The sequence below is a fragment of the Amblyomma maculatum genome, chromosome 1 (genome assembly GCF_055883805.1).
Source record: "Amblyomma maculatum isolate TAMU_Amacu chromosome 1, ASM5588380v1, whole genome shotgun sequence".
Taxonomy (NCBI): domain Eukaryota; kingdom Metazoa; phylum Arthropoda; class Arachnida; order Ixodida; family Ixodidae; genus Amblyomma; species Amblyomma maculatum.
The window spans coordinates 314,607,279-314,629,778 of record NC_139344.1 but is presented as its reverse complement, the minus strand read 5'-3'; the positions used below and the strand labels follow the sequence as shown (position 1 = coordinate 314,629,778).

The 22,500-nt window shown below is 44.4% G+C and overlaps 1 protein-coding gene across 6 annotated transcripts in view; it reads left to right on the top strand.

Annotated features, from left to right (window-relative positions):
- Positions 1 to 22,500, top strand: part of LOC146207157 (haloacid dehalogenase-like hydrolase domain-containing 5) — a 52,867-nt gene that overhangs the window by 10,456 nt on the left and 19,911 nt on the right. For 4 of the 6 annotated variants that reach the window (XM_084604858.1, XM_084604929.1, XM_084604703.1 and 1 more), the window contains exons 2-6: positions 1,145 to 1,427; positions 2,501 to 2,613; positions 8,160 to 8,250; positions 11,265 to 11,301; positions 11,542 to 11,716. In XM_084604858.1, coding sequence (XP_084460984.1) covers positions 1,227 to 1,427; positions 2,501 to 2,613; positions 8,160 to 8,250; positions 11,265 to 11,301; positions 11,542 to 11,716 — 617 coding nt within the window. In that variant the 5' untranslated portion in view covers positions 1,145 to 1,226. Of the gene's footprint in view, positions 1 to 280; positions 558 to 695; positions 864 to 1,144; positions 1,428 to 2,500; positions 2,614 to 8,159; positions 8,251 to 11,264; positions 11,302 to 11,541; positions 11,717 to 22,500 lie in introns of those variants that run through there. The other 2 variants (XM_084604626.1, XM_084604782.1) reach the window with 2 other exon arrangements.

Sequence of the window (22,500 nt, the reverse complement as noted above, 5' to 3'; positions counted from 1 at the left end):
TGTAAATCGTATGAAAGAGGGCTTTTCCCATTGGCCCCCTCTCTCTTCGTCGGTCAAACTGCTTTCCTAATTAATGTGACTGTTGCAATACAGAATGCCGCGGAAGGGATTAGCGGTACTCCTCGTGTTAGCGAATCATTGTACTGTTCGAATCCGGAAGAAGTGCTTGTCACACGGTGTATCCTTCACTCGCTGTTCCTTACGTGAATGAAGCAGTGATCTTTCTGTGCCGATGGAGTCAGCTGATATGCCGCTTCTCGGCTCTCACTTGCCGTTCTGTCATACGAGTATATGCTTGAGCAATGCTTGCTTGTTAGTGACTCGTCCCCTCAAGCGCTGCGTTAGGACGTGTCGCATTTCTGCTTTGGCATGACACGCGCATATATACGTAATGCTGATAACGACGTTAAATTGGCCGAAGCCTCCCCAACCTTGAAGAGCGCGCGGACGTTCACAGGCCGCATCGGGCGACAGAGTTGCGTAACCGTGGAGACAGCTGTTTGGGCCCCACTCCCGCTGTTTTCTTCTGACGTTCCGAAGATACTAATCATGCACTGGTAGCGTTTCGTGATGTGAACGCTTCTAAAATCACTTCCCGGGCCGTGCTTTGACATTAGTCGATCGCCGATATTATCATGTAATGCTCCGCCCGTTTGCTGCCGGCAATCGCTCTGCAAGGTCGTGTCATGTGCTCTTTAGAGTGACACGCCGCAGGATGTGTCACTGCGTTTGCCCCGCGAATCTCAGTACTGTGCCTTCCAGAGAATTTGCTTTTGTTATCTTGGAGGCCGTTTTAGCTGTAGCGAAAGTTCAAAATTACTCGCTTGTTCTACGACTTGATCGTAGGCCGCTCGGCAGACATGGTATGGTAGTACATTACAAATGCCATTGCCCCTCGATAATATAGCAAATATAAAAGTGGAAAGAAAGCGTGTGTCAGGTATTTGCGAGGCCTTGACTGGAGTATCAGGCTGCATGTACGAAACTGGTGTCGCTAGCTTTTTCGGTAGTGTTTTCACAAATATCAGCCCATACTTGGCAAGTATAGGATTACATGGGACTCCTAAGTATTCTGGAGTGTCTGGCGAGGGCTTCTTTTTTCTTAGATGAATGCATTTTAAGGTTTTTTTTAATTACCTTGCAGTCTATGAAACTTCATCAGGAAGTTGGAGTGGCATTGGAGTCTGCACAACGCTTTCGCACTGACCAACAAGTAGCCTGTCGTCATGGCTCACTTTGGCCTGCTGCTCGACATTGATGGCGTCATCGTCCGAGGCAGGAAGGTGATCTCGCATGCTGTCAAGGCATTCCAGAAGCTGGTGGACTCAAAAGGAAAATTCAGGGTGCCCACCATATTTGTTACTAATGCTGGCAATTCACGGCGGCAAGACAAAGCCGATCAACTTTCACAATGGCTTGGAGTCAAAGTAAGTAGAACTGCAGTGTCCTCAACATGAATTGCATGTTCTCTTTTTTCATACCTGCGCCTGTGGACATTGTAATGAATGGTATAAGCAAGCTTACTGGTTTATGTCTGCACGTGTGGCCTAGTACATGCACTTCTCTTGCTAGCCATAATCGGTAATACACGAGGATGTTGTTGCGGACTAGTTGATTTAACATTGCTAAAAAAAGAACTGCAAAAGCAGGACAAAGCGAGGAGTGAACAACACAGCGCTGTGTTGTTCCTCGTTTCATCCTATTTTTGCGCTGTTCTCCTTTTTTATCAATCAGTAATACATTGAGTGTAAGCAGGATTTGTTTAGGATGGCATTTCAGTGAAGTCAAAGATGCATTTTTTATTAGGCTCACTTCTTGTGGATGTTGCTGAGCTGCTGAATTCACCATGCTGAATAAATTTTGGCGAACGGAATATCCTGTCAGCACAATAGAATGTTACAGTATGAGTAATGCAATTTTTATTCAGCACTGAAAATAGAATGTGTTTGCAAAGACTGTACCCAACTTGTTGATGCTTCTTTCAAATTGTTGAGAGTCTAGCTTGTTTGTTGTTCTCGATAAAGCACACTTAAGAACTGTGTTTGATTTCTTTACAGCTTCTTCATCAGGTTAAATGCGGTTCTATTGCCTATTTCTCTTACACTGTATGAGCTCTGATGCTACTTTAGGCACCAAGACTATTACAATACCTTGGTTGTACAGTCACTCGTGCTTACAGAAGGAAAGAAAAAAAAGCTTTTTTTCACCCTTCCATGTCCTTCTCAAAGTCTTCCTGTTACTTTTGAACTTCACCTTGCCTGGATTGAGTCAATTTACTGCATTTTATTTGACAATGTCGGTCATACTGTCATGACGAATGTGCCATAGTTTTCCATTTTATGCAGCTGTCATGTTAGAGAAACAAATGCGTAGGCATGTGTTTATTCCTGTGTTTGGATAAGAAGAATTATACATGACAACATTGTTTTGGCAGGAACAGCTGTTTTCGACAAACTTCCCAGTTTTTACTTTCTCTCCCATACCCTCCCTTTTTGCACAGATCACAGAACAGCAGGTGGTTATGTCTCACAGTCCACTGCGCATGTTTCAGCAATTTCATGACAAACATTGCCTGATCTCTGGGCAAGGCCCCATAGTGGACATAGCACGTGGGTAAGATAACAAGTTGTCTTATCTCTTCTATAACCTTAGTTTGTAATTATGGAATAGCATAAGGGAAAAAGGAGTGCAGGCAAGCTAGGGATTGAGGTCAGGAATGGGCCATTTAAACTTTCTGCCCCTTTATTCTTGCAGTATAGCAAAAGTTTGGGCTAATTGATGTAGATTCACATTGGAAGACAACGCAAACTAGATGGAATACACAAGACAAGAAGGCGATGACACTCCATGCATATGGTGCCTCCTCTTTGTCTTGTATTTTCTGCATAGTTTGCCCTCTGCTGTCTCTTGTATGCCTTTCTGAGTACATTGTTCCTCCCTGTTCTGTATTCAAATTGACTAGCTGCTGACTCAGCATTGTGTAGCTTATTGCTTTGTAAAAGTGTGCAGAAGTACAGTATTGAACATTTCACACTAGCGCTGAACCACAGAGCAGCAGATGTAGTATTTTTACTCCTCTGGATGTTAAGTTTGATAAACTTCAATGCAAGAGCACTTAAGGCGCTGCAGTGCCTGATGTTTGAAATGCCATGGCGTAGGCTGACTGGATTGTTTTGAACTGGCAACTATGGAATGATCACCAGGAACATTTGGCATTGTGGCTTTGTTGATAATAGCAGAGTGCATCCGAATAGCCAATCGTTAAAGAACGAACCTAAAAAAAAAAAACCAGGAAAGAGGGCTATTTCTGGCTGAAAGAGAAAAGCCTTGCCATAGACTATGTTCACGATGCCACACAATACTGTATTTATAGGGTTTTGAAGGGTGCACATTGCACATAATTCGACATTGAATAGAATTAGCACACAGGCTTCTATTGTAGTCAAGTTCATTTTGCAGTACCTTAGAATTGTGCAACCATATCTTTTTAACGTGGCATTTTAATCATTTCAAGTGTTCCAGATGTCCAAGTGCCTGTTTTTCTTCTTTTTTTTTTTTCTCTCTTTTTGTAAATAGAAGGCTCCAATTTCTTATTCGCAACTTGCTGTGGCAATCTGCTTTCTGCCTGTGACCGCTAAATAATTTTCACATTTTCTCACAAGTTTCGGTTTCGATTTCAGCAGCTGGGAGTTGTCTATGACGTCACAATCAAGGCTAGGTCCCACGCAACATGAAAAAACAAAACTCTAAGCTGGGTTTGTTGGTTCATAGTTATTAAAAGGATTTGCAGCGCTAAAAGACACAGAGAAAAAGAAGCACAGGACGGCGCTATTACTTTCAGCAATACTTTATTTCAGGTAAACGCACAGAATATGGAAATTAACGGCGGCGCGACACGGAAACGGACACAGACAAAAAAGGGACACCACAAGCGAATATATGCAGCAGGTGACGGGTAGTTATCTTGAAACGAGCTATAATCTTCCAAACTATCAAGAAAGGGGTATTCATTCCGGTGCGGCATCAATGTGACCGAACACACGCAGCCAGAACCAGTTCTTTCAATGTGATATGATTCAATGAGCTGTCGGGCGATCGTGTCCTTGCATCTCTTCAAGACAGTCGTGTCATACAAAAGTGCTCAACATGTGCCATCACTGCATTTTCTGCAATGTAAGGGAAGTTTGGAGCCAATGCCAGTCCTTAACGAGTTCTTGTGCTCCCGTAGCCTATCATTAATACATCGGATACCTTCCCGCACCTGTACCTGTAGTGCCGCCCTGTGCTTCTTTTTCTCTTTGTTGTCTTTTAGCACTGCAAATCCTTTTAATAACTATGAAAAAACAGCTATATAATCACTGATTCTTCACTTATTGTGATTCCTGTTCTTGAGGCAGGCTGGCTTTAGCGTTGTAGTGAATTTGGGGTGCGACCTATCCGGAAAACGCCTCCGGAAAAGCACTCTCTCACCAGAACAGGATTTGGCCACCCTAGTGTTCGTAATTGGCCACAACCTCCTATTAACAAACCCCCGGCCCTCAGTCCCCATCGGCTGCAAAGCAACTGACCACGGCGGCGGTCAGACCTGCAATGCAGCAAAGGTTGCTAAGAATATCTGGCTCCGGACAGGCTGCCATTGGAAGCTGAACCTGGCAATGTTTAACGCTAGAACCCTAGCTACTGAGGCTAGTTTAGCAGTACTGCTAGAGGAATTAGAGGGTATGAAATGGGATGTGATAGGGCTTAGTAGGGTTAGAAGGCCAAATGAGACATATACTATACTGAAGGGCGGACATATATTGTGTTATCGAGGTTTACCGGAGAGATGAAAACTAGGAGTAGGGTTCCTTGTCTATAAGGATATAGCTAGTAATATAGAAGAATTCTGTAGCATTAATGACAGGGTGGCAGGCAACATAATTAAGCTTAATAAGCAGTATAAACTGAAGGTTGTACAGGCCTACGTAGTCATATGATCAGGCAGTAGAAAGTTTGTACGAAGATGTAGAATTGGCAATGGGAAATGGGAAGATGCAGTATACTTTACTAATGGGTGACTTCAGTGCCAGGGTAGGGAAAACGCAGGCTGGAGACGAGGCAGTGGGCGACTGGGGTATTGGTTCTAGGAATAGCAGAGGGGAGTTACTAGTTGAGTTTGCAGAGCGCAATAACTTAAGAATCATGGATGCCTTCAGCAGATGGAAAAACTGGAAGTGAACACAGAAAAGCCCTAATGGGGAGACTAAAAGACGAAATTGATTTCATACTCTGTTCTAACCCCGCCATTATGCAGGATGTAGAGGTAATCGGAAAGGTGCAATGCATTGACCACAGGATAATAAGGTCTCGAATTAGTCTATATCTGAAGAGAGAACGAAACTTAATAGTAAGGAAGAAGTCCATCAACGAATTGGCGGTGAGGGGAAATGCAGAATTCAGGATTTCACTACAGAATAGATATTCAGCTTTAACTGAGGATGATGACCTTAACCTAGAAGAAATGAACAATAATTTCAAAGATATCATTTCTGAGTGCACGGTAGAAGTAGGATAGTTAGGACACCCGTAAACTATCTAAGGAGACGAAAGATTTGATTAGGAAACGCCAAAGTCTGAAAGCTTCCAACCCGACACAGGATAGAACTGGCAAAGATATCAAAGCTAATGAATAAACGTAAAGTAGCTGACATCAGGAGGTATAACATGGGGAAAATTGAGCATGCTCTAAAAAATGGGGGCAGCCTTAAAGCGGTGAACAGAAAATTAGGCGTAAGCAAAAGTCAGATGTATGCGGTAAGGGACAAGGCGGGCATTGTCACCACGAATATGGAAAAAATAGTTAAATTAGCCGAGGAGTTCTATACAGATTTATATAGTAGCCGAAGTAGTCAGGGCAATAACGAGATAGGCAGTATTGAAAAGCACTCAAAAGTTGCCACCAGTGACGAAGTACAAGGTAACTACGGATTTGCTGAAGGAGGGGGATATCGTGCTAGAAAAACTGGCCACCCTGTATACGCAATGCCCGGTGTCATCGACTGTACTGGAGTCATGGAAGAACACTAACATTATCTTAATTCATAAGAAAGGAGACACTAAAGATTTGAAAAATTACAGGCCAATCAGCTTACTATCTCTTGTGTATAAAGTGGTTACTAAAGTGAATCGCTAACAGAATCGGAACAATCTTAGACTTCAATCAAGCAAAAAAATCGAGCAGGTTTTCGGAAAGGGTACTCTACTATCGATCATCATACCATTAACCAGGAGATAGAAAAATGCTCGGAATATAACCAGCCCTTATGCATAGCATTTATTGATTACAAAAAAGCATTTGACTCAGTAGAAACCTCGGCAGTCATACAGGCGTTGCGAAACCAGTATGTCGACGAGCAGTATGTGAAAGTACTGAAACATATCTATAGTGGCTGCACAGCAACCACAGTTTTGCATAACGAAAGTGACAAAATTCTCATTAAGAAAGGTGTTAGGCAAGAAGACCCGATCTCCCCTGTACTATTCACAGCTTGCTTAGAGGAAGTATTCAGAGACTTGGAATGGGAACAGTTAGGGATAAGAGTTGATGGAGAATACCTCAGTAATCTGCAATTTGCCAATGACATTGCCTTGATAAGTAACAACTCAGGGGATGAACTGCAAGAGAATGATTGATGATCTAGACAGGAATAGCAGCAAGGTAGGCTTGAAAATCAATATGCTGAAGACTATGGTAATGTTCAAAGCCTCGGGAAGGTACAACAGTTCACAATTGGCAGCGAAGCACTGGAAGTGATAGGCGAATATGTCTACTTAGGACTGGCAGTAACCGTGGATCCAGGCCATAAAAGGGAAAAAACTAGGAAAATAAGATTGGGGTGAAGCACATTTGGCAAGTATTTGCAGATTATGACTATCAGCTTACCAGAGGAAAATATACAACCGTTGCATCTTACTCGTACTCACCAATGGGGCTAAATTGTGGAGGCTAATGAAAAGGGTTCTACTTAAGTTGAGGACAACGCAGAGGGCTATGGAAAGAAAAATGGTAGGTGTTACACTAACTGATAGTAAGCGCGCAGAGTGGGCCAGAGATATAACTCGAGTTAATGACATTCTACTGGAAATCAAGGAGAAGTGGGCAGGGCATGTAGTGCGAAGCGGGGACAACCGATAGTCGCTTAGGGTAACAAATTAGATTCTAAGGGAAGGAATGCGTAGCAGGGGGCTGCAGAAAAATAGGTGGGCAGTGTGGTTAAGAAGTTCGCCGAAGTCAAGTGGATGCAGCTGGCACAGGACTGGGTTAATTGGAGGAATATGGGAGAGGCCTTCACCCTGCAGTGGTTATATTCCTGCTACTGCTGCTGATAATGATGAATTCAAACAACAGAGGAACGATCATATCGCTTTTTTTTTTTTTCATCAATTACGTGACCTAGATTTGACTTTGACGTCACAGCCATCGCGCAGCTGCTGAAACCGAAACAGGTGAGAAAAGAAATTCAGTTATAAATTATTCAGCGGTCGTAGGTGATTATGACATCGTGATCCAGGTACAGTGATATCTTACGCATCACTACAAAGGATGTAACACGAACACACAAATTAGGTGCTTGTGCTCCTTTAAATACAAAAGACCCAATTATATTTCAAGCGACTATATACCACAATATTAAGTGGGCCTTAATCACTAAGCTACCCTTGACAAGTGTCAAATATGCTGGTTCCACCAAGAAGCCTAGTTTTGTGACAAAGACACTGACCTGTATAGTATGCATGGCTACCTATCACACGTCTGCATTGCAAGCAATGGAAGTTTCGTGGTCAGCAAGCTGCATTGGCTGTATCTTGCAAATTGTTCGCTACACAGTTGAAGTGTGACAAAAAACAGAATGTTTTGGGTATTGCTGTGAAATTATGCTATTGTGCGTTATACAAATGATTCATCATCTGTAACACAAGAGAGTTCATTCATCTGTGAGTTAAGCAAGAGCACCATGTGCATCTCTCATCGATGGCAACAAGTGTGGAATGGTTATCACGAATGTTCTGATAACTATGCTGTAATATGGTGCACACCACAGTTGCAGAAAACAACCAGCAAGAAAAGGCAGTGCAAAAAAATAAGAAGCCTTAACTGCAACAATATGTACTCTTTGCAGGCTAGGTTTTACAAAAGTCTCGACAGTTGATCATTTGCGATCTCATTTTCCTCTCTTGGATGCTGTAGATCATAGGCGCAGACAAACTGAGGTGAGTTGAAATTTTGTGTGTGCTCTGCTTGCCTCTTGTCTTGCATGTATATTACATATTGTAGCCTCCTGGCACAAGCTCCAGTCTAGTTGTGTGCAAGCCTTTTCATGCCGATCTATGTCTGTGTCAAAGATCCCTCATTTTGTGGAGCTTTGCTGGGTTCCTGTACCCTAGACATTTACTAAAAATCATGTTAAAGCTGAAGATTCATTCCCCTCCGCGGTGCGGAGGTGGCTAAGATGCCAGACTACTGTGCTGGGGTATCCGGGTTCAATCCCGACCGTTGCCGGCTGCGTTTCGATGGAGGCGAAACGAAGAGGCATCCATGTGCTGTGCGATGTCAGTGCACGTTAAAGATCCCCAGGTGGTCGAAATTACTCCGGAGCCCTCTACTACGGCACCCCTCTCTCTTTCCGCTTTGACTCCCACCTTCCTCCCTGCCCTTATGGTATGGGTCAGGTGCCCACAGAACAAGTGTGACAGGTACATGCACCAGGTACATGCACCTTTCCTGTGAACCAGTTTTATAACGATTCACTTGTAGAGAAAATAGATTTCCAGAGCACCACATGAAGACAACACTTAAGAATTAGCAGATATTTGGGGCTTATTACACAGGGATGCTTTCATTTCACTGATGATTTTAAACCTCTCTTAGTGCTTATTATTCATAACAAAACTTTATTTGAAAACATACGTTTCAGAAGTTGGAGGCCATAGCGCAGGCGCTGACCAATTAATGCATCATATTAACTGCTGTTGCTGTGTAAGATAAGCGTTTGTAATAACTTTTCTTTTGCTGCTAAGTATGACCCGCCAAAAAACCAAACTATGCAACATTTTATGAAATAACTCTCTGTGTACCTGAATCTGAACCTAAATAATAACACCAGATATTTACGCTGCCTGAACAATAAACCCCACAAACCAAACCACTGAAAAAGCTGAACTCAGGAAAGAATGCCAAATGTGTGATTTGCTAGATAAAGCTGGTACACATATTGTGTCTGTTCTATTTTCCAATTTTCAGTGAGGATTAACATGCTACCATCTTTGACAAATTACATTAACTTGACAAATACTAAAGCCCTGTTTACATGGACCCATCTGTGGGGGTTGAGTTGAGGAGTCAAGTTGAGGGGACTCTACCTTACTGGGTTTACATGAACCCGAAGAGCGGTGATTATGGCAGTGCCTCGATTCGAGGCGAAGAACTAGTAGATTGCACCCGATTATGCTTTTCTTCCCCCACATATCCCTAGCATTTTCCATGCTGTTCTCCTCTCCCACTGTGCCCTGACAACTCGACCGCATTTATATGATTCCCGCAGTGGAGTCCAGTTGTGTCAACCCACCCCCATGCAGGAGTTGACTCAACTCAACTTCTCAGCCTGACCCAACAGCGTTTATGTGAAGCCTGTAAACGGTTTTCGACTCGATAACTCAACCCACTACTGTCAGGTCCATATAAACGCTGCTTAAATGAACATGAAAGAGTGTCTTGAATGCTGAAACACAATTAGCAGATGTGCAGAAAAAGTGCTTATGGAGGCAGGATCAAAACTAAGGTGAACTAACAACATGGGAGCATACTGCTGTGTATGAAGTTTGTGCGATGATGAATTTGTGATTGCTCAAAAAACAGCCCTGTTCCATATGCTTAGCAGTACGCATTTGCCATTGCCGAGCTGTCTGCTCCTCTTTTATCCATTACAGTAGTCCATTTTTTATTAAAAATTATGGTGAGCACGATATGGTGCGCTTTATTCAGTGCTCTAGTGTGGCATGGTAATACCTTGTGTAGTTCTTGAGCATTCCTAGCCAAACAGGATGCAGGTCCTGGCTGCAGGGGCCTCTTTTCGATGGAGGCAAAATGGACTGGTGTTCATGTGCTGTGTGATATCAGCACATGTTAACCCCAGGTCATTGAAAGAAATTTCCGGAGCCCTCCACTACGGCATATCTCATAGCCCAAGTCTCTGTTTGGGACATTAAACCCCATAAACCGAACCAAACAGTGGGCAGACAGTTTTGGTTGTACTCAATACTATTGGTGCTCACTCCAAGCAAAATATAGATATGAGTCCTTAACCTATATGCAAGTATTAAATGCTTGGAAACTGCTTCTTTCTATTAGTGAGTCTTTCCTTTTTGTGTAGACTTATGATTGCCTTTGTCTTCACTGGTAGCATGATTTTAGACCAGTGCCTTGCCTATAGTGCAACAAATGCAGCATTCTCGACGCTCTGCTAGCGATGCCATGACTTTAGCCAACTGTAAAGATGTTGTCCTCTCCTTTCACTAAGCAAAACTACTTAAGCCACTGAAGAGGCATGGGTCACGCTGCCGTAGAGCTCCAGAACACAGGACCGTGGTTGGGAGGGGCGGCGATGTTGAGGCAGTATCGTCCGGCATGATGGAAGCAGATGGCAATGTGCGGCTTTAAGTGATAGCATTTTATAGGGCCTCTCAGTGGCTTTATAAACACTTTCTTTTTTTCTACGGAATTTCGTGCACCAGCTTTCATTCCACATCTAGTCCCTTGGAATTGGAATGTAGAAGTTGATCACATTTACATCAAACCGATCTAGTTGATTTGTATTCGTCTGAAATGAGTGGATTTGCAGCATGAGTTTTATATTAAAGGGTGTGTTATTATGTTTCTAGCTTAACCGATCTAGTTGAATTGTATTCGTCTGAAATGAGTGGATTTGCAGCAAAGGGTGTGTTGTTATGTTTCTAGCTTAGCATTGTGGTCATTGTGGTAATATTCGAAAGTTATGACTTGTTCTTTTATGCTGCCTGCTACTTCTTAGTTGCTGTTAGTCTCCTGAATTATATTAATATGGTTTAATTGTATGAGCATTTCATTATGACCTACTTCATCATGCTTTAGCAAACCATACTAATATTTGTAGTCTTTGAATTCTTTGTTGACATCATAAATATTGAGTTTCTTTGACATGATAATTGGGTACTGAAAAAAAAAATTTTTTCTTTTCCACTGTGAACAGCCATCACCCTATGAGCGATACTTCCCAAGGGTTGAAGGTAAGATGCATGAATAAGTCATATCTACCGAGCTATGTTGACACTAATAATTATGTAATTTTGCAAGCACGACATAGAATTTAGTCATTGACAGACTGGTCTTGTAGACTTTGTTCTGTACCTCGAGTGCGCTATATTTGAAACTCAAAATAATGTTGTAACTGAGAGATGTAAATCCTCTCTCAAAGCATGAGTGCAGCTAGATGTGGGTCTGAGAAGGCTGTGTGTTGGTTGTTTCAGCTGTGGTATTGTTTGGGGAGCCTGTGAGGTGGGAGACCAGTCTGCAGCTGATCATTGATGTGCTCATGACCAACGGCCTCCCATGTGCGGCTGCCCCGGCCATTCCATACCCACACTTGCCCATCCTGGCTTGCAACATGGACTTGCAGTGGATGGCTGAAGCGTGCCTACCCAGGTGAGGCACAGTAATGTCCGAGATAAAATTACACTGTTCTTTCATCTTTATTTTCACTGTGAGGTACATGTGCATGGATAATCAGTATTACAGAAGGAGGTCCCGAAGTATAAACTGTCCGGGGGACCTCCTATGACAGAATGGATAAGATTAGCAGGTGACATACTAGGCAGTGAAGAAGCACATCAGAAGGGAGCCGCTGACACAAAGGGAAGCGTGGAGCATTTATGTGTGTTGATTATTGTCAAGTAATAATGTAATTGTGAAGGTAATTGATTACAAATTAGGAGAAAAAACCACATACCGGTGGTGAGGCCTGAATCTGTGATATCTAAATTTCATGTTCGGAGCAAAATTGAACGGCCGTAGCCAAAGCTCAGTTGGTAGGTCATGGGTTCAGGTCTCATCGGCGACATTGGTGTTGTTTTATCTCCTACTTTGTAATTGTTTGCCTCCATGATTACGTTATTGCTTCACAATGACTGACACAAAGAAAATATATATATATATATACTTTGTGTTGGGGGCTGTTGGCTTCTTTCTCATAGAGCAGAACCCCGCTATAGTAAACTCGAATATAGTAAAGTGAAAACTGAACTCCCAGTCCAGCTTCCATAGACGACTGTACATTTTTCCCCTTTTATAGTAAAGACATTTTTTGGTGAAAATCGGTGATAGTAAAGTGCGTTTGGCCGTGGCGACGACCTCCCACAAAATGACTTCGCCACACGCAAGATACCGAAAATCGCGAGGCAAAATTTTTTTCTTTTCTAAAAAAAAAAAAAAAAAGGCGATGCCAAATGGTTTAATAGTTTCAGCACTCTGGAGAATCCAACTTTATATAGGCTTGTAGCCGTGAGGGAAAGCATGCAGCGTGCAGAAAAGAAAAGTAAAGCTGTCTATGAACATCGAAAGAGGGCAGCGTGGTCTGTTCAGAAAATAAAAGAGAGTAAAAGTGCAGTGAGAAATGGGGAAGGAAGAAATGGCCGAACATTCGCAGCACGAGGCAGCAAAGACGTGGCTTGTGGGTTTTGCCTCTCACTTTAAGTGGTATTCACGTGGGTGATTCCGGCGATTATGGATGTGGAAAGGAGGTGCACGATGTCAAGCACGGGGCAAACTCATCCCTGCTCCCGAAGTCACACATTCACACGGGCGATGGAAAGTCGCTGAAGGGACGACAGGAAGGAGATGGTTTAGAGTTCTTTGTTTTTTTAAGCAACAGGATGTGTTCAGTAAGTAGGCAGGTAATTACGAGACAGCATCTTCAGGACCATGTCATCACCAACAACTGATAGAGCAAAAACTCCGATATACTAGTAAAGATTTTTGCCGGCCCCAGTGACTTTGCTATAAAGGGGTTCTGCAACAAAGCCCCTCATTGTCCTTACATTTGTTTTCTATTCTTGAAACAGAAACTTGAGAGATGGGGTAGGGATTTAAAAGGGTTCACTTAGCCTCCGCCTTTAAGGGTATGACACGATAGCTTAGGTCATCAGCTCACTTATAAAGCCCTGCTTTAACCAAGCCGTGTAAATGTGCTTGCTTGGCCTAGGGGTAACGTGAATGCAAGGGTTCTGGCTGGCCGGTTCTGATATCACCCTCCTATATTAAAAGAAAGGCCAGAGCTGGCAGCTCCTCCCGCAAGGAATGTCGGGTAACCCTACGTCCAGTCAGTGCGGCTGCCAGCACCATGCTCATGATTTTGCCTCACAACGCCTACACCGAACTTTTGGTGAACGGGGCCTTTAACACTGTTTCGTTATAAAGGGTTCTGACACTGTGTGTCTGTACCTTTATATTTGTGAGCCCTTTACTCCTGTCTAAGCAGACAGCTGTGGGTGGTTCATGCATAGCTGGCAGGCTTGGCATTGCTTGGCATGGCAAGGCTTTCTTGTGCACGGGAACACTAAGGCAAAAGAGAAGCAGCAGGGTTTGCCATGCATTGTGTTGGCAGACTTATTTTGAGTGCAAAGTTTGAAATACATATGCAGTGTACAGTTTTGGTTTTATTTAATACCAATATTTTTTGGGGAACTGCATAGCATAATATTGAGACATTAAACAAGCCATGGTGAGAAAAAATTGCTTAATTCGTTGAACCAAATTCTTTCACCTAGATGTTTATGCACAGCAAGAACAAGCACAATGCAGATGCATCATGATATACAATATGCATTTTCTCTTTATCAAGAAGTACCAAGTGCACATTCTTTTCAACTCCATGGGGCAGGTTATAGGAGCTTGTGAAGTTCTCCTTTGGGTCATTCTACGCCAAGTGATCCAGTGTGTTTTCGATTATCACAGATTTCGTTTGGAAAACTCACACAGGTTCCCACACTTACCGGTGTCCCTTTTTTTTTGTTAATTGTTTCCACGTCCTGGTGGCAGTTTTATTTTGCAGTATAACTGACGGAGAGTGTAGTAAACAGAATTATTTTTGCATAAGGAATTATAATTGCTGAATTATTTTAATGGTCGTAAATGGAGACCAAAGGATTGCTAATACCCTCTTTACACAGCCGGCTTAACCACGGTTACGCTTAACCAAGGTTACCGAACTTAACCACGGTTAACCGCCAATCGCAGTTAGCTGTGCTTGCACAGCTTGCCACCGTTCTCGGTTACGGCCGCCATTGCCTATAAAGTACAGCCGAAGCGACACAGTGATCTGCGAAACGAAGCAGCATTTACAAATATGTTATTTATAACATATTTTCTGGAGTGCCGCCCGACAAGGCGTCAACAGCGCGGTCAAGCCCCGCACGATGGCAGCACCTCATCAACCACTGTAAACACCGCAGCGTTGGCCCGAGCTCCTCCTGCAGACCGTACGCGAACGACATGGCGGATCGCTTGCGCCGACGTCAGAAACAAATTAGTGTGCTAAATTTATTGGCATCTGGAATACTGAGCCGAATATCAGGATTGAATCGCTCTTGAGGATCACTGACCAGCAGCAAATTTCTGGCAAGACCGATAACCACGATGCTATCAAGTTTCTGCTCAAGCCAGCTAACGCCAGTGCATTGCGGCTCACCACTCTGCTTATACCAGCTGTGCGATTAATGCGTCGCCAAAGTTAATCATATTGTTACTGAGCGGTATTCGCTGGTCGTGGTGACGAAAAAGAAGTGCGACAGACTCCCAGAAGAAGACGCAGACGAGTGCTGTGCTGTGCGAGTGCTGTGTTGTGATCATCCTCAGTAGTGTGGACAACTGCCATACTGTGAATATTTCCCGTAACATCTCTTGGTGGAGGTGATTCTTTCGATCCCCGTCACAAGCTGGATCTCCGCAGCGGCCGACGCATCGTTGCCACCACTATGACAACTGACGCCGCTACATCTACTGCCGCCGCACCTGCTCTCGTCATGGCCCATCCTCGTGACCCCGGAACCTTCTGTGGGACCGACGACGTTGATGTCGACGACTGGCTGGCCCTATATGAACGAGTCAGCAAGCATAACAGGTGGGATCCCACACTTATGCTCGCTAATATCATCTTTTACTTGACTGGGACAGCGCGGGTGTGATTTGAGACCCATGAAGAGGACCTCACATCTTGGGATATCTGTAAGCAGAAGCTCTACAACCTCTTCGGAAAGCCCATTGGCCGTCACCTTGCCGCCAAAAAGGCGCTCGCTTCTCGCACGCAAACGTCTACAGAGTCTTACATCACTTATATACAGGATGTCCTATCCCTGTGCCGCAAAGTCGACCACTCCATGCCTGAGGAGGATAAAGTCTGCCACATAGTAAAAGGCATTGCCGACGATGCTTTCAACCTCCTTTTATGCAGGGATTGTTCCACCGTGGACTCTGTACTACAAGTGTGTCGATGTTTCGAACAAGCGAAACAGAGGTGCATATCTCATCGTTTCGACTGGCTACCGAACACGGCTGCCAGCTCTTCCTGTGTCGATCTTCCGCCTCCTCGACCGCCAACTAATGACACTACTTTGACCCGCATCGTCCGCCAAGAGCTCGAGGCAATGACTCCTGCAGCTTCACTCTCGCATTCCCCCGACAACACCTTGGCTGCAATATCACTCATTCAGGCTGTTGTTCGCCAAGAGTTGCCAATATGGGTCTCCCTTCTACCTGCCGCACCGACATCATGGATTCAGGACCTGCCCCTCCAGTGATTGCAGCTGCCTCACCCACCGCCGGTTTCTCGCCCCGATATCGGTACCGCAATCCGAATAAGTGGCGTACCCATGACAGTCGCCCCATCTGCTTTACTTGCTCCCGCGTTGGTCACATTTCCTGGCACTGCCGTAGCCGTTGGTACACGCCATCTCGTCAATTCACCTACGTTGACCGCCGCGGAGACTAAGCCCCTCGCTATGCCTCACCTTGCCCCGACCAGACCACTGTTGACCCCGGTGTCCCTGTTCGTGCTGCCAACCGTTCACCATCCCTGCAGACCAGACGCTCGCGTTCTCCTCTTCCTCGCCGCAGTTTGTCCCCGTCCTATTCCAGCCACATACCAGAAAACTAGCCAATGCAGCTCCCAGAGGTGACGCTGCATTTGTGACTCGGACTGAAAAACCTCTGCTGACCCCTGCCCTACAAAATAATCGCATCGACATCCTTGTGGATGGTGTTCCCGTTTCTGCTCTCATTGATACCGGCGCCGAACTGTCCGTTCTCAGCTCCTCATTTCGCCGTCGCCTCAAAAAAGTCCTTACTCCAGCCGTCTCGCCCACAGTTTGCGTCGCCAATGGAAGCCCTGCTGCCGTGGTTGGCATGTGCACAGCGAGAGTTACCATTGGTGGTCGTCATGCTCCAGTGTTGTTCACCGTCCTCCAAGAATGCCCCCACGACATTATCCTTGGCATTGACTTTTTAACAGCTCACTCTGCCCTCATTGACCGAGCGACGAGTCATCCAAACAGAGGTCGACAAAATGTTGCCGAACGACATAATTGAGCCTTCCAGTAGCCCCTGGGCATCTCCCCTGTTGTGTTGGTCAAAAAGAAAGATAACAGTTGGAGATTCTGCGTTGACTATCGTCATTTAAATAAGATAACCAGAAAAGATGTGTATCCTCTTCCGTGTATTGACAACGCGCTTGATGCTTTGCACGGAGCCGGCTACTTTTCGTCCATCGACCTTCGTTCCGGCTACTGGCAGACCTCTGTCGACGAGAGAGACCGTGAAAAAACGGCGTTCATCACCCCTGACGGCTTTTATCAATTCAAAGTCGTGCCTTTTGGCCTTTGCAATGCCCCAGCAACCTTCGAACGCATGTCTTTGCTCCGAGGCTTCAAGTGGACCACTTGTTTGTATTATCTTGACGATGTAATAGTTTTCTCGTCTACATTTGAAAGCCATCTCCGTCGCCTTTCTACAATCCTAGCGCTTTTTCACCGCGCGGGACTGCAACTAAACTCCAAAAAGTGCAGCTTTGGTCACCGACAAATCAAAGTCCTTGGTCACTTGGTTAATACTGCCGGCGTTCAGCCTGACCCTGACAAGATTCGTGCCGTCAGAGATTTTCCCACCCCACGTTCATCCAGCGATGTTCGAAGCTTTATTGGCCTATGTTCTTATTTCTGACGATTCGTCCCAAATTTCGCAGCGCTAGCTCGTCCTCTCACCAATCTCCTAAAGAAAGACGTTTCATTCTCCTGGGGGCCTGAACTAGTTGCAGCTTTCTCGGAACTTATTGCTGCTCTCACAACTCCACCCGTCTTGGCCCATTTCAATCCATCTGCCAATACTGAACTCCGCACCGACGCAAGTGGCCATGGCATTGGAGCTATACTTGCCCAGCGACAACACGGCCGCACAAGGGTGATTGCGTATGCCAGCCGCCTCTTATCTACGTCCGAACAAAATTACTCTATCACAGAGCGAGAGTGCCTGGCACTATTTTAGGCTATTACAAAATTCCGCCCTTATTTGTTTGGCCGGCATTTTACTGTGATAACAGACCATCATGCCTTGTGTTGGCTTTCCTCCCTCAAAGATCCTACAGGCCGTTTGGGGCGCTGGGCGCTTCAATTACAAGAGTATACATTTTCCGTCGTGTACAAGTCCGGCCGGCTTCACCAAGATGCAGACTGCTTGTCCCGTCATCCCGTCGACTCCCCTAGTCCTACCGACTCTGACGATGACGCATGTGTCTTGTCTATGTCGGCCTTTTCTAACATTGCCGACGAACAACACTTAGATCCTTTGCTCCATTCTATTATCCTCCGTCTGACCTGTGACCGACCTGATCCATCTCTTTCCTTATATGTACTCCATGAGAACACCCCATACCGACGCAATATGCGACCAGACAACGCAGACCTTTTGCTCGTCGTTCCTCAACATCTGCGTTCCACCATCCTTGACCAGTTCCATGATGCTCCTACGGCTGGCCACCTGGGTGTCTCGCACATACGACAGCCTGCGCCGACGCTTCTACTGGCCGGGGCTCTACTGCTCCGTCCAGCAATACATTGCCGCATGTGAATTGTGTCAGCGTCGAAAGAAGCCCACAATTTTGCCTTCAGGCCATTTGTAGCCAATCCCCATACCCACTGACCTGTTTTCCCGTGTAGGTGTTGACCTTTTTGGGCCCTTTCCAGTTTCCGCCTCAGAACAAATGGATCGCCGTCGGCACCGATTATGCTACGCGCTATGCTATTACCAGAGCCATCCCGACCAGCTGCGCCACAGATGTTGCTGACTTCCTCCTAGAAAACGTGATTCTACATCATGGTGCCCCTTGTGAACTACTAACTGACCGTGGCCGCTGCTTTCTGTCGCGAGTGGTTGACGAAATTCTCCGTTCGTGCTCCGTCCGCCACAAATTCACCACAGCCTATCACCCCCAGACCGACGGCCTCACGGAACGCCTAAACCGTACCCTCACAGACATGCTGTCCATGTATGTGTCTGACGACCACCGGGATTGAGACGTTCATCTACCCTTTGTGACATTTGCCTACAATTCATCTGTCCATTCTACTGCTGGATACTCACCATTTTATTTGTTATTTGGCCGACATCCGTTACTGCCCTTCGACACCTCACTACCCGTGGCAGACGCCACCAGTACTTACGCCAGTGATGCCGTAGCCCGCGCTCATGATGGCCGCCGGGTAGCTCATGCCAGGCTCTCTGCATCCCAAGACTCTCAAAAGTTCCAGTACGACAGTCGCCACCGTGTTGTTCACTACACTCCTAGGGTCACTCGTCTTGCTCTGGCTCCCGTGCCGTCACGTGGGCTTGTGTGAAAAACTTTTGTCCCGTTACACAGGCCCTTACCGAGTTTTGCGGCTCGTGACAGACGTCACGTACGAAGTTGAATCTGTGCTTCCGAAATCCTCGTCCAGAGCGCCATCCTCTGAAATAGTGCATGTGTCTTGCCTGAAGCCCTATTATGCACATTCTGTTTCATAAACGTAGAATGCACCGGGACTGTGCTTTTCCCGAGGGGGGTAGTGTTACTGAGCGGTATTCGCTGGTCGTGCTGACGAAAAAGAAGTGCGACAAACTCCCAGAAGAAGAAGACGCAGACGAGTGCTGTGCTGTGATCATCCTCAGTGGTGCGGACAACTGCCGTACTGTGAATATTTCCCGTAACAATATTGTTAATTTACGGTGGCAGAATAGGATTCACAATCTGGAAGTTTCACGAGTACGCCATTTCGACAGCGTTGAAGTGCCGACCGGCGCGGCTTCGAAGAGAAATAATTTAGGCCTATCGACAACTAGGGGGTTACGCTCTCCGCCATCGTTCGCTGCGCTCGCACGCTTCACCACTGCGGTAAGTGCAACATACCTCAGCCTGCTCGCAGCATCCCGCACTGCAAACATTGCGAACTTGTGCACTTTCATGATGAAGCTAAGACCGCGCATTTTATGACGTTCCGCGCTTAGCACCAAGCCGCACAAACAATACTGCAGACCCAGGATGGTGCTCCAGTACGCAGACGCTTGGCTGTAGGCCGTAACCAAAGACGCCGGGCTGCACAGTATAGACACTGCCTATTCATTACGGGCAAACAAGTACACTGTTGAAGCAGACACTCTCGTACGCTTCGCGCACTTAGGTGCCGACGAGCAGCCTCAGTCAACAGACGCAGCCATAACCTTGGTTAATGACGTAAACCGAGGTTGCCAAACTCTGTTTGCGATAACCGCGGTTAGGGGTGTAACCATGGTTTAGTCTGCCGTGTAAATGGGCTAACCACGGTTTCGCGTAACCGCAGTTACGCTAACCGTGGTTAACTCTGCCCGTGTAAAGAGGGTATAAGATAGCTACAAAACAGCTTACTGCCAATTCGTTCATTACACAAAAAATATAACGTACAAGAAACATTCGATATTAGAGTTTGAACTTTTTTGTTGAAAAAGCTCGAAAGCAGAGAGGCAATTTTTTTAACCTATGATAAGAATTCATAAAACAAGGAATAGTAAAAAAAATATATTTTTGGTCAAAAATAACCCCCACAGTCACGAGGAAAGTATTTCAAATTTATCTCAAGCAAGAACATTGTTTTTGAGCAGCAAAAAACTACTCTTGATATGGCAAGCAAAAATATAAAATACTTTTAAGAACCTTGCGCCCTGTGTAAAAGATGAGGAAAGTTTCATGAGGTTATTATTTTTTGAAGTGCTAGATATTATTGCTTATTAATCCTTTTCATGTCTTCTCACAGCCATTCGTCACTTTTGAGCAGCATAAATCTGCCCTTGCTGGCCAAAGAAAAAACATGAAATAAATACCTTTAGGAACCATAGGCTCTGTTTAACTAACAAGGAAAGTTTTGAAATAATTATTTTTTAAGTGCCAGTTTAAAATTTTACCCTTTACCTGTCCTTCCTGTAGCCAACATGTCAGGTTTGAGCAGGAAAAACTACCCTTGATGTCCAAAGAAAAAATGCGAAACAATGACCTTTATAATGTTTAGGCTCAGCTTAAGGAATAAAAAAAAATGCTTCGAAAAGATTTTACTTTATGCCCGTGAGAAATCTGTTTTCAAAATTGTAGACCGTGCTTAAACCGCAGCCACTTATCGGCATCTGCGAGAAGCACTCTAAGGTGTTCAGATTTCAAAAAAAATGATTTCTCACATTAAAAAAAAATAGCTCTTTTGCAACTTTCCTTATTTGTTAAACGGGACGTAAGATTTTAAAGGTGTTAATTTCACATTTTTGGTTAGGGTAGAAAGGATAGTTTTTTATTGCTCAAAACAGCGTGAGCCTGTGGCCTAAAGAACTAAATATTGAAAAAAATAATATCTTGCACTTAAAAAATAATACTCTTACGAAACTTTCCTTATCTTTTACATAGGGCTTAAGGCTCGTAAAGATATTTATTTTATACTTGCTTAGCGCACCAAGAGTAGTTTTTGTGCTGTTCAAAACCAACGTTCTTGCTTATGATTAGCTATTTGGCAATTTTTCCTCATTAGCATGTGGGTTATTTTTAACTGAAAACACCTTTATACAGGTCCCTATTTCATGGACTGTTATCATATTTTTAAGAATTTCCTCTTTGCTTTTGTACTTTTTCAGCGCAGATGTTTAAACTCTCTAATTTCACAAGTTTTTTTGTATGCTATATGGAAGCGAATGGGAAGTAAGCTGTTTTGCGACTCTTGGCAATCGTTTGATCTCCCATCTCAACCATTAACATAACTCAGCAATTGAAGTTACTTCTGCAAGAAAAGTTTTATCTGGTGCATTCTCTGCCAGTTATATAGCAAAATAAAGTGCAGTCAGGATGCGAAAATATTTTTCAAAAGAGAGAGTACGCTGGTAAATGTAAACCTGAAAGTTTTTTTTTTGCGACAAGATCTGTGATGGCTGAAACAATGCCGGATCACTGGGCGTGGAAAGAACCCTTTATTTCGAAAGTAGAGAAGGGATGTGGGTGCTCTCGAAAGGTGCACACAGAATGTTTGTGCAAACAGCAGATTTAGGCCAGTCTTGTCGCTTGGACCGGAAGCATGACAGACATGTCCCACGGAGGAGGTCCACAGGTCCCACGTTAAAATTATCAGTCATCTTCGGACCCGGAGATAAAGCCTATGGAAGAAAACAGCCCTTGCAGAGATTGCAGCATGTCCCTTTCTTTTCTTGCCAGATATGATGGCACCCTATGGTGTTAAAAAAAATGGGGAAGCTGAAGTTGACCTGTATTGATAGATTAATGCATTCCAGTAACATATGTGATTTTACAGAAAAAGGCTCTATACATATAAGGCAAAAAAGAAAAAATATAGGCATTGTTACTGACAGCTCTTTTTGTGAGGGTATTTCAGTGCGTAAAGATTCAGCTGAAAATCCTGAGTCTAGGTTACATTGTCTTTTTGGAGTTCCTTTTGTCCTTGCTTGCACAAGTTGTAATCTGGTGGTGAAAAAAGAACGTTTTATTTTGAAATCTATTTTCTCTGGCAATAATTGCTTTCTTTCTTGTTCTTTATTTTTTTTTTCTCTTTCAAATATGTCACCATGTCAGAAAAGAGCTATGAGATCAATTTTCTGCAAAGTGCAAAACTTGGATTGAATTTTTCTTAGTGTTCCTTGAGTGCAGTTTTGAATTAATAACCTCTTATGCGCTTAACAAGAATGAAAAATGGCCAGATGTTTTGTGTGGTTATAGTTGGATACTTTTTTATTAAATTGTATCCTGACGTGCTTGCACAGCCACCAGATAAAACATTTGTATGCTACTCTGTTCCTTGGAATGCAATTATGAAAGATTGAATTTAGATTGAATAAATAAAAAATTGGTGAGGCGCAAGACCTCTGCCCCCCCTCTTCTTCTTCCTCCG